Source organism: Diadema setosum, chromosome 18 (genome assembly GCF_964275005.1).
Source record: "Diadema setosum chromosome 18, eeDiaSeto1, whole genome shotgun sequence".
Taxonomy (NCBI): Eukaryota; Metazoa; Echinodermata; class Echinoidea; order Diadematoida; family Diadematidae; genus Diadema; species Diadema setosum.
In genome coordinates, this window is record NC_092702.1 from 8555604 (window position 1) to 8568107 (window position 12504).

Genomic DNA, 12504 nt, shown 5'->3' on the forward strand with positions numbered 1-12504 from the left:
CAATGTTGATTGTGAGGAAAGGGGAACTCTTTCTCTTTCCATTGATACCTAATTATATTGACAAAATGTCATGCATGACTGAGCACATGAACTTTGAAGACAACAATGACAGCTTGTCATTTTGGGGGAGAGGTAATTCCATAATCTATAGGCTCCCTACAAAGAAAGGGTATGAATGGTAAATGAATAAAGATCATTAAAAAGTGTGTGTGTGTGTGTGTGTGTGTGTGTGATTTGAATTCCTTTAGTTGAAATGTCAAGATGTTGGCTTGGCAGAATCTACTGGAACATGAATGTGAAACCGTCAAGAATTAAATTTTACAAAGTTTAACGTCATGCAGGAGGCGCTGTCAGAAAATGGCTTGTATAATAAAAGACAAGGTTATTTATTTAACCACCGTAAAAAGCTTGCTATCAGTAACTGTAGGTTGCTTTTCAGCTGCCATTTTCCCATTGAAAAGTGAGCATATACTCAAGTACCGCATTCGCTTCATTAGCCTGATACAGTCATCTATTCAACTGTGCATTTACGCCCGGCAACACGTCCTTCGCGCACTACTCTGCCCTGTAGTGAGTACATGTCGTTGAGGTTCACGTCGCGAGTTTACAGGAAATTAATTGTATGTTTTTTAATTATCAGCGCGAAATATTAGGGATGGACACAATATTGAGAGTGATATTCAAGTTCAATTTTCTGTGACAATTTACATCAGACGTTTTACCTCCCATCACGCAACCGTTATCTCTGACAATTTTCCCTTTTACCTTTGGCCTTTCATCTCATGCCGTTAATTCATTTTCATCTCATTTATTAAGTTTCTACACAAATCATACAGTTTTGAGTTTACAACATTATCCATGACAATGTTAAAGTGACACATACATCATTATAAGTTATAAGTGCAGTATATACAAATAGCATTTACATGGCACAAAATCCTCTGTCATGCCTCTGTCTTCGTGAAAAATTAATGGAGAAAGCATGTTGTAAACTTAATAAATTTAATAAGAAAGTCACAAATGTCTATCAAATACCTATCCTTTGGTGATCACTGTATTGCTAGTGAGCGCCTAACAGGCTGCCACACGAGTTTGTGAGCTCCTGAGATTGTGTGATATACCTCATCTTTTTGGAAAGCTGTCTTCATGTTTTTGGCATCAGGAGTTGTGTTATCACTCATAGATCATCCTGGACGATTGCTGAGATGAATCTTGCTGCAATTTGATTCATATTCGCGATTTTCTTAATGTCTCCCAAATGGCTACTCATGTACATTGGGCTGTAGGCATTACCATCCTGTCTACACTACTTCATGGTCTGTTGCTTCTTCAGTCTGTTGTACTGGGACATGGCTTGCCTGACCATGGACTAGACAATACACTCCCAGGCATTGATGGTTGCACTGGTACCCTGCCATTCTTTTCAGCCATGAGAGGATTAAGTGGGTCAAACAATGCGGACCAAATTCTTGAGCTTCAACCGCATGGAAAGACTCGATTACCAGAGCATCTATGGAAAACTGTTAGAGAACTTGGTATTTGCTCATGCCTGCCAACACACAGAGGCAAGCGTGCTGGCAGCCGAAAGCAGAGGAAGATTCCAATTCTCTCCTCTCCTCGTGGAACTCCTGTCAATGGTCAGCATGGTGCAAACAGGGACAATCTCAGGTATATTACCAAATCGACAGCCACACACACACCGGACATGTCATTTTGTCTGTGGAATGCCCACTCTATGCGAAACAAGACTCTCGAAATTTACGACCTTGTCCTCGAAAATGACATCGACATGCTGGTGGTTACAGAGACTTGGCTCACGAAGGAAGATACAGCTGTCATTAACGAGTTTTCTCCTCCTGGCTACTCTTTCATGAACTTTCCTCGAGAAAGCGACCGCCATGGTGGTATCGGCATCCTGTTTAAGTCACAGTTACATCTCAAAATCAAGGAGCTAGATCAGCAAACGACTACATTTGAATATGTATGTGTCAGCGATGATTCAAACAACTTGCGTAAATGAGAAGCAGACACAAATCGAGTTTCCGAGTAAACAGTCACCTTGAAGGCATTTAATGGAACCCAGCTTCAGACCAGATACCCAGCAGTGTGTAGCAGACAGTGACCCTACAGTCACCGAGAGGTGGCGCTATATAACAAGCTTGACTTGTAACATTGATAATCATTAACAACACTGGCGTGATTGCCTTTCTTTTTTACTCTTTCATTTTTCACCTGAATGATAAAGAAAATATAAAAGCTCTACTTGAGCTTAACAAACCATTACCTTTAAAATGAATAAGGGTGTAAACTATTATAACATACAAGTAGTTGCACTGTTCATGACCTATGATACTTTCAAGAGTAAACTGCCATGAACTATAATAGGCTAGCTGGCTTATAAAAACACTAAGCTAACACCTGAAAATAACAATTACACTAACACCTGACTTAGACACCAAGAGTGTAATCATAAAAACTTATTGGGTACCGTACGTTTAACAATAACACCAGATACGCATTCTACCATCAATTCTTCTCGTCAACGTTAAAGAAAACAAAAACAATCATGAATTGTTACAAATATATAACCATCACATCATACCAATACCTCTCTCAGACGTGCTGACACTGAGTCATACAGTCCTGATTGACATGAAACATACCGTTCAGCAAAAACAACAAATTTGACAATCATGTACGACCTGATGGGGCAAGCTAGGATGGCATGAAATAAGTAGCTCCTATAAAGGCATAGACTTACACAGTATAAACAAAAATATGAAATGATGTACAAAATGTTCATGTGGGGACACAGGAAATACACATATCTATATGAAAATAGAATTACATATGCACGTAGCAGAAAACATTGATATGTACGAGTAAAGGTGCAATTAGGGACAGGCACCAAACAGACACCAGAGAAGTAAATATATAAAGGTAACTGGGAAATATTAAGAAGATAAGGGTATGTGATAATAAACCTGGTATTACATACACTCAGAAACAAGAAGGCGTATGCACCCACTAAGGATATAAGCATCATATGTTATACACAGCACAAAGGGGCAAATCACTGAGACATAAGCGGGGTGACTGAAAAAAAATACACCTATAGAACATATCCACAACTAAATTATACGCAGAACATACCAAGACAGCTAGGTGAGAGACAATAAAGATAAACAAGGATGTCATACAAAGACGGATTGGTAGAAATGAAGAATAAACATGATACAAGTACAGCTTAAAGGAAAAACAAAAAACGCCCGTTTGGGGCACCTCAGAAAAAAGGTTATGTTAAGGGACATAATGTAATAAACCAGATGGGGGAAATGAAATAACATATGTGGCACCAGGATAACATGGCTATAAGAGAGGTACATTGTAAGGATACACAGTGAGTGAGGGGGGGGGGCATTAATCTGAGGTAGCCAACAGTTCGCACAGAAAACAAAATACATGTACATTGTATATCATTGATTAATACATCAAATAATCATCAAACCTAGGTGGGAGGCGTCGGGAGCGCTGGGGGCGCCCAGTGGGGGTCACATGGGTGGGGGGACAACCTGGACCGTTAATAGTCGGAACAGTGGGGGCAGGTTCCTGGGGCAGAGGGGGAAGGGGGGCTTCAGGAGGGGGCTCCTGCAGGGGGACACACGGGACATCTGGCCCAGGAGGCAATGAGAGTTCCTGTGGAATGTCTCTGCAGGTGTCCGGGGGGAGCAAATCTCGCTCGTCATCTGGGGAAAGCAAGTCTGTCTCATCTTCGTCGGACATCTGGTGCTGGGGAGGAGCCACAAGGGGAACAGGGACCCTCATGCATTGCGATGTCTTTACACGATATGACGATTTTCTGAGCTGAGAGCCAATGAATTTGCGAATGTTACACCACTTGCCATCTATTGATGTTACAAGGTATCGAGGGCGTGCGGAGGACTTGCTGCGATCTGACCGGAGATAAACAAGGTCCCCAACTGCGAGAGGGTCATCATTGGGGAGGATGCGGGAGGGAGCCTTGGAACGCTCGCTGTGGGGATGGTTCGAAAGGCGCTGTTCATGTTGTGAAGAGATGAGGTCTGCATCCGACAGTGGAATTTGGCTGTGCGTGAATTGGTCGCGCTGAGTCCACATTTCACGTGCAGAAAGGCCACGCGAGCGAAGACGGCTATTGAGTCGGGCAGTGGCGAGGGACAGGGACAAGGATGTCAGTGGTCCTCCGGAGGGCTCATGCCGCAGGATTTCATCTTCCAGTTCACGAATGGCCTTCTCAGCAACCGGGTTCTTATTGGGATTTTTGGCATGACCTACTTCAATGGAAAGGTGAAACTGGGCGAGCAGGGCATCATCTTGTAAGGAGGCGAAACCAGGGGCGGGGTCGGTGCGGATGACAGCAGGGGGCCCATCGAGCGGGCGAAGTTCCACACAGAGACGGATCAAGGTATCGCGAAGAGTATCTCTGCGCTCATCTGGAAGGAAACAAGTGGCGGTGTAGGAAGTGACACATTCGCGAAGAAGTAAAATCAGTTGTTTCGAGCGCTTGATGACATCAGCGGCGAACGATGTACCCACGGCTGCGGGGGGATCGCCAGTGGTCTGAGGGACAACCGTGTGTGGAGCATTCCGCAGGGATGCACACTGATGGCAAGTGTCGGTGACACGTGTGATGGCAGAGTCCATGTCCAAGGCAAAAAAATGCCGGTTGACAACGGTCTTGAGTTGGTGGTGGGTGGGATGATCAAGTTGGAGATGGAGTGAAGTAAGCAGGCCATCAAGAACGCTACGGGGGATGATGATGCACTCGCGAGGTGACAGGAGAGCCTGTTCACGGCGGACAACCAACAGCCCATCTCTAGCTATGGTAGCAACACGGAGATAGCGTTTGACGTCTTTGATATTGGTCAGTTTCTTAGAAGGTCGGGTGCCCTGGAGAAGGTGAGCATGAGTGCGTCGCAAGTCTGGGCACTCAGATTGTATGCTGACCCACGCTGGACGGGAAGTGAAGGGTAACTTCTGCTTCCCTGTGAGCACGTCCGTAGGGGACACTCTGTGAACAACAGAATCCTCTGTCTGACGAATGAAGAGGCATACCTGACAAGAGGAATCAGTGCACTCTGGGGCATTCCTGCTAGCAAAATCTGACGGAACATTGGCGGATCCAGCCAGATGGAGCACGGCACATTGGAACCGGCTAACTGTGGACAGGAAGGTTGACACACGTGGGCTGGCAGAGAACTCACCACGACAGAGTTTTTCAAAAGCCTGTACACAGGGCTTGCTATCTGTGAGAATGCATGGCCGGTGCTTGGACTGCACAATGTACGGGCTGAAATACTTGCAGGATGCTGCAATAGAAAGGGCCTCTATCTCACATGGGAGCCAAGTAACCTGCCGATCACGAAGTTTGGAGCTAAAGAAACCAGCTACCTGTGGCTTTCCTTGTCGTGTTATGTACAATGTGGCACCAATACCATGATCTTTGACAGCACCATCAGTAACAATCCAAAGCTGGTCGGATGGTCGGGGAAGGGTAATGGCACGGGGGGAGGCTAAGGCTTCCTGAGCGGTCTTGAAAAATGAACGCAGGTCATCGGACCAATCAATGCGATCACTCGACTGACCACCAGCAATTGCGGCGTCCAGTGGTGTGAGGAAGATAGCGCAATGTGGGAGAACACGGGCGAGCATCTTATATGCCCCAATGAAGGAACGCATTCCTTTCACAGTAGTAGGAGGGGGGCATGAGGCAAGCGCCGCAATGCGATGAGGGCTCGCTTGTAGGGTCCCTTGGGACCAGATCCAGCCCAGGACCGTGGTAGACTTTGGGCAAATCACAGTCTTACGGGCTGAAAGATGAAGGCCTGACTTTCGGAGGGCATGCAGGACACGTGACCAATTCTGGAGGAGCTCCTCGGGGGTATCACCACCAATGAACAAGTCGTCTGCAAGTTTCACAACAATACCTTCCACAAGTAGATCCCCAAGCACGCGACACATCAGCTCTTCAAGAGCAGTTTCTGAGCCTGGCATGCCCATGGCACAGCGTGTATACACACGGACTCCACGATAGGGGGTTGCAACACCACAATACTTCATCGAGGCCTTGGACAGGGGAATTTGATAAAAAGCATTGGTGAGATCTGTGGCAATGAGATGTTTCCATTGACCAATTTTTCTGAGGGTGGAATCCACATCAGGCATAAGGGAGGGCTGAGGCTTGGCATAACGGCCTACATCGGCAAAAGCTGTAACAAGGCGGAAGCCGCCGTTGGCCTTCTTCACAAGGAAGGATGGATTCAGGTACTCAACAGAGATGCCCACATCTTCTGGGCGAGCAAAGACACCCTGTTGTTCTAGTTCATCGAATTTCTCTTGGAGATCAACCAAAGAGTTACGGGAGTAAAGTGGCAAGCGACCCTTGCGTTGGGGAGGCTGAACCGGGCCCATGTTGACAACGGCCTCAAACGGGCCAACAGCACCATTATACCCAGTGAAGGCAGGGTCAAAAACATCATCGAACTCCGCATGGAGAGACTGAAAGTCATGTTTCGTACCAATGGGGATAATGCAATCAGGATCGAGCAATATTGGGTCAGAAAAAAGATGCTCAGTATCACGTGAGACACCACTGGGCACGGGCCTATCGGGTACACGGGGGAGGTCATCAGACTGAGGCTCTGAAGGAACGTAGACCGGACGGACCTGGCAGAAATGTTCATGTTTACGGATCAGGCGGGGTTGAGGCGTAAGATTAGGGATACGCACTTTGCCTGCTACACTGGAGACCACGCACGGTTCAGGCCAAGATGGATCAGTTGGGGGAACACCTTTCTGAGGGACAATCCTGGGCTCAAGGGCAAGTGTGTCATGAGACAGTAGCTCATCAGGAACTGACAGCTCTACGAATTCACCAGGCAAAAGCACAGTAGACTGAGATGGGGCACGAAGGACATGAGCACGGCGAACTGCATGTGTCACATTGTCCGAAGGCCTGCGAGAACCATATGAAATGATCAAGTCATCACCCACACACACCTGGCGTTTAGCAGGACGAACCGACACATCATTGTGCTCCATGAATGGGGTACCTGCGAGTACTTCTACATCAAGATTATCAATGACCAAACCCTCAAACACGAATGACTTGCCGTCACGAGTGAAGGACAGAGTGGTCTCCCCAACAACATCAAGGGGGGAAGACCCATCGGCTTGATGAGCAGACTGCGAGCTGGGTTTTATGACACCCTGGAGGGACTGGACAGTAGAAGCTCTGATCATGTTACCAGTAGCACCACTGTCGACAGTGATGCGAACGACCTGGTGCCCGCAAAACGCATCAAAATATGGAGACTGACGGACCTGGACTCTGAGGGCCGATGAAGAGTCGCTGGTAGCCGTATCATCCTTCAGAGGGACAGGCTCAGACAGGTGGACCTGTTCAACTTGGCACAAATCATCAATCTCATCATCAGACTCTAAAATATGTGCAACCTGGCGGGCCTTAGCAATGAATCGCCTGTCTGCTTCGGGTAAGTACGTACACTCACTTAAATAATGAGTGTCTGGCCGGCGCGCTTCACGACAGAGAGGACAGTATTTACTGTTGCGCTGGGGGGTGCGAGTCTGCAGATTGCGGCGACTGCGGGGCATTGGAGCACGCTGGGGGCGTAGGCCTACAGGGCGCGGGGAAGGGGAGGTCAGTGTGCGCATAGCACGAGAACTCTCTGTGGTGTGGATTTCATCCAAAAGACTATCTAATGCCTGAGAGATTTCGGGTTTCAGTGAAGCTAGGGTACGAGAGCGCAATTCTGTCCCGTAGCGCTGCTTGACCAGGCGAGGAAGATCTGAATGAATGAGTTGGAGCCAAGTGAGGACGATAAGGTTTTCCAACGTGGGAGTAAGCTCCTCATCTTCGCTAACACGCTTACCATGGTGAGTTATGCCACCTGCGGATGTGAGCAGGTTGTCTTCGATAAAGGCCACCACCCTTTGGTAGAGGTCCTCAGGACGCTCATCCGGCTCTAGTTTGATGTCACTGAAATCAAGAAAGTGAGCGCCGGTACTTTGAAACCCATAATGAAGCCTGATCTTCCCCCAAATATCGTTGAGGGAGGTGGAAGTCTTGACTATGGAATTGCGTGAGATAATGTGGGACAATAATTAGCAATCTGTCCGAGCATAAGCTCAAGCATACTGGCTTTCTGGTGTGCTGATTTTCGAGACCCAGTCGGGACGCTTTCTGGGTCATCAACAAAGCCACGGAGTGGGCAAGATTTAGATTTTTGAGCCCATGAGCAATCATCATCTAGGAACGGCGCAAAATTTGAGTCTAGGGTGAGAGTGTACACTAAGTTTTGTCGCCAATTTTCGAATGAATTGACTGTTTCACGTTTGGTGAGACACCATTGCTTGGGTGCTCTTGGAGCTGAGGCCATCACTAAAGCCTATAGGTGGGACCGTAATGTAAGAGAAAAACAAGGAACTTACACCAACTCTGGATCGTTGGCCGATTTGGAGCTCAGCAAGCTTAACGTCTGCTTGTGCAGGTGAAAACAAATCCTCAGGAGTAGGTAACGTTTCCAGAGCTGCCACCACGTAAATGAGAAGCAGACACAAATCGAGTTTCCGAGTAAACAGTCACCTTGAAGGCATTTAATGGAACCCAGCTTCAGACCAGATACCCAGCAGTGTGTAGCAGACAGTGACCCTACAGTCACCGAGAGGTGGCGCTATATAACAAGCTTGACTTGTAACATTGATAATCATTAACAACACTGGCGTTGAACATTGTTGCTGTCTACAGGCCACCTCCTTCAGCAGCCAATGGGTACACAGTGACGGCTTTCCTAGAAGAAATTGATGATTTCCTCGGCAGCTTAGCGATGTTAACTGGAGATCTACTGGTTGTAGGTGACTTCAATGTCCACATTGATGTTCTACGAAATCGAGAAACTAGGCAGTTTCTGAGTTCTGTAAAAGCAGCAGGACTGCAACAGCATGTTACTGGACCTACCCACAATATGGGCCACACATTAGATCTGATCATGTCTCGAAAAGAAAGTTGTCTTGTGTCCAAATGTTCAGTGAGTGACAAAGCACTTTCTGATCATTTCAATGTGGGCTGCATCCTGAAGAGAGAGAAACCAGATCCACAGAAGAAAACGACAACTTCTCGTAACTTCCGCCAACTTGACAGGAAGTCATTTGGACAAGATCTTCTGACGACTCTCAGTGATTTGACTACAGATGACAGCAGTTCTGCCATAGACTCATATAATCAAACTATCAGACGCGTCCTCGATGTTCACTGTCCAGCATCAACACGCACAAGGAAGCAACGACCCTGCGTTCCCTGGTATGATTCGACGGTGCATGAAGCTCGACAGAAGCGTCGGAAGCTTGAACGAAAGTGGCGGAAGACACGAGCACCATGCGATCGCGAGCTCTTCGTCAAACAGAAAAACCATGCCACTCAAGTTATCCAGACAGCCAAGAGAAGTTTCTACACTGATGTATTTCTTTCGTCAAATCCTAAGAGTCTGTACACAACACTCCATTCTCTGCTCGGAACTGCAGATAAGCAACAGCTACATGCCTCAGACGATGATCTTCAGCTGAGCAATGAATTTGCAGACTATTTTGATGATAAGATATCCAGCATGAGACAATCCCTTGAATCCAGTACCTCTGGAAGTGTCTCATCGTCCACTGGTCCCATCATGTCTACCCTACAAGATAGTCCTGAGGATATGCCATCACTGACTGAGTTTAGCTATGTTAGTGACAGTGAAATAAGGAAGATCATTTTGAGAGCTCCCAGTAAATCTTGTGATCTTGACCCATTACCCACCTGGCTTTTAAAGGAATATGTCGATGTTTTCGTACCAGTCATAAGTCAGATTGTAAACACATCCATGAATTCCGGTGTATTCCCAGATAAACTGAAGGAGGCTATTGTCTTTCCTCGGTTGAAAAAGCCGTCACTGGACCAGAAAGTTATGGAAAACTACCGGCCAGTATCAAACATCGCTTTCATGTCAAAAGTAACTGAGCATGTGGTATCTTCTAGATTGACATCTTATTTACGTGACTGCCACTTGCATGAGGACTTTCAGTCAGCTTACAAGGCCTTCCACAGCACTGAGACGGCATTACTTCGCGTGAAGCAAGATATTCTGCAAGAGATTGATCACAAGAAGGCAGTCATACTTGTGCTGCTAGATCTAAGTGCCGCATTCGACACCCTAGATCATTCGATCTTGTTGGCAAGACTTCAGTCTGATTATGGGATCAGAGACACAGCTCTACAATGGTTTACATCGTACCTTACCGGACGCTCTCTACGTGTCGTCACTAGGGGAAAGTTCTCTGAGCCTCATACTGTAAGACACGGAGTCCCTCAGGGCTCGGTGCTTGGGCCTCAACTCTTCACAATGTACATCAGACCTGTCGCTAATATCATCAGACGACATGGCCTACGATATCATCTGTACGCTGACGATACACAAATTTACTGCACTTTCGATCCACGCAATCCTGCCAGTCTGAACGAAGCCCGGATTAAACTAGAGGAATGCATACATGAGTTAAGGCACTGGATGGCGAGTAATATGTTGAAGTTAAATGAGGACAAAACTCAAAGCATTGTTTTCTCATCTAGTAGACTACGCCCTACGGGAGATACAAGCATTCGGCTTGGAAACACTACTGTCAATGTATCACACACTGTAAAAAATCTAGGTGTTCATTTTGACCAGATACTGTCGATGACAGATCATGTCAGTAGAGTGTGCCAGACAGCAAACCTCCATCTGAGAAACATATCTCATGTTCGAAAGTATCTTACAGAAGATGCATGTAACCATGCAGTGCGCTCTCTAGTTCTGAGCAGGCTTGACTATGGAAATTCTCTGCTGGCAAATATGAATGTCAGTGATGTGAAAAGACTCCAAAAAGTCCAAAATCGAGCGGCTCGCCTGGTGCTTGGTGTAAAGAGAAGATCCCCGAGTGCTCCTTTACTGAAGCAGTTACACTGGCTCCCCATCAAAGAGCGTATCGATTTCAAACTAGCCCTTCTTGTCTATAAATGCATGATGAATACCGCTCCTCAATACCTATCCAACCTACTAACCACCCCTACAGCCACCAGATATCAACTCCGGTCACAAAATGATAAGACAGTCCTACAAATCCCACAAGCAAAAACCAAAGCTTTCGAACGTACATTTTCATATGCTGGATCTGTTGTCTGGAACACTCTACCAAAACAACTCCGTCTATGTGATTCAGAGGAAATGTTTAGAAGGAAACTCAAGACTGAACTATTTCAATTGTAACTACTAAGTATGTTCCTATGCTTTGTGAATGTTGTTTGTTGATGTATGTACAGCGCTTTGATCAGGTCCTGTAAAAGCGCTCAATAAGAAATAGTTATTATTATTATTATTTCCAGAAGATTAACTTTTCTAAATTCCCTGCCTGATAACAGATATGTTAAATGGTTAAGATTTCTGAATTCAACCTGATTTTTTTTTTCCATAGGCTAAAATCCGGCGCTTTTATGTTCTGCTCTGTCCAACGATATTACAGCGTACCAAGATGATCAACCACCATCACTCGTTATAATGAAATACATAATGCAAGGGATTCGACATTCGAGACAGAGAAAGATAGATTTATCGAAAAATGGCTCATTATCACCCCATAAAACATTAAAATATGCTGAAGGAACGCCTGCCATCAGACATTATCATTAAGTGATGCGGGCATTTGAGCCCTTCGTGCGAGCGCCAGATCTTTGTCCATGATGAATGTATGAATTCTTTAGAAAGAAACAGTAATGGGATCACAAGAGGACCTGAGATGTAAATTCTGTCACCAGCTACCCACGAGTACAGCATCCCTGAAGCCAGAAGCAATAAAATTATTTTTAAGTGGTCATTTATTGATGCAGATCATGCATTTTTCATGAGAGGCCTAGTAACGGGCAATTTTCTTATTCTCAACTCACGGTCAATTACAACTGACATTATAGATACTATTGTGACTTATTCATTTTTGGTTCCTGTTTGGAATTCTACTTGCTGCAACGCAACTGAATGATGTACATGAGCTTTCGAACCTTCGATGGTGTAAAGTAATTTTATTTAATCTCTTCCCCTTCCAATCACCAGCTGTCGACGCAATACTATGTACTGTGGGAGCAAATCAATTTCTAAGAATAATACGATCTTATACATCCGACTTTATAACAAGTGCATTTCCACCGTATAAGCCAGTTCGGGGTTCCAGTTTGAGCATGAGCAGAAAAAGGTCATTTGTACCGAGAGATAAGTTGCTTTTGAAATTCACTGAGATAAGCATCTGTAATATTATGATTATTCATGTAATCCTTATAAATCGTGCCTGTCAGTACATCCACCTGACAACAAGCCTGGTATTTGGCAATGTTAATAGAAAATGTTTGTTAATGTATTCAAAACAGCACAATAAAATGGATGC

At 45.6% G+C, this 12504-nt stretch overlaps 1 protein-coding gene across 1 annotated transcript; it reads left to right on the forward strand.

Moving 5' to 3' along the window:
* Positions 1-8885: 8885 nt before the first annotated feature.
* LOC140241967 (uncharacterized) lies at positions 8886-11413 on the forward strand. Its single transcript, XM_072321711.1, has 2 exons — positions 8886-10385; positions 11393-11413. The coding sequence occupies exons 1-2, from the start codon at positions 8886-8888 to the stop codon at positions 11411-11413; spliced, it is 1521 nt and encodes a 506-aa protein (XP_072177812.1).
* Positions 11414-12504: the final 1091 nt, after the last annotated feature.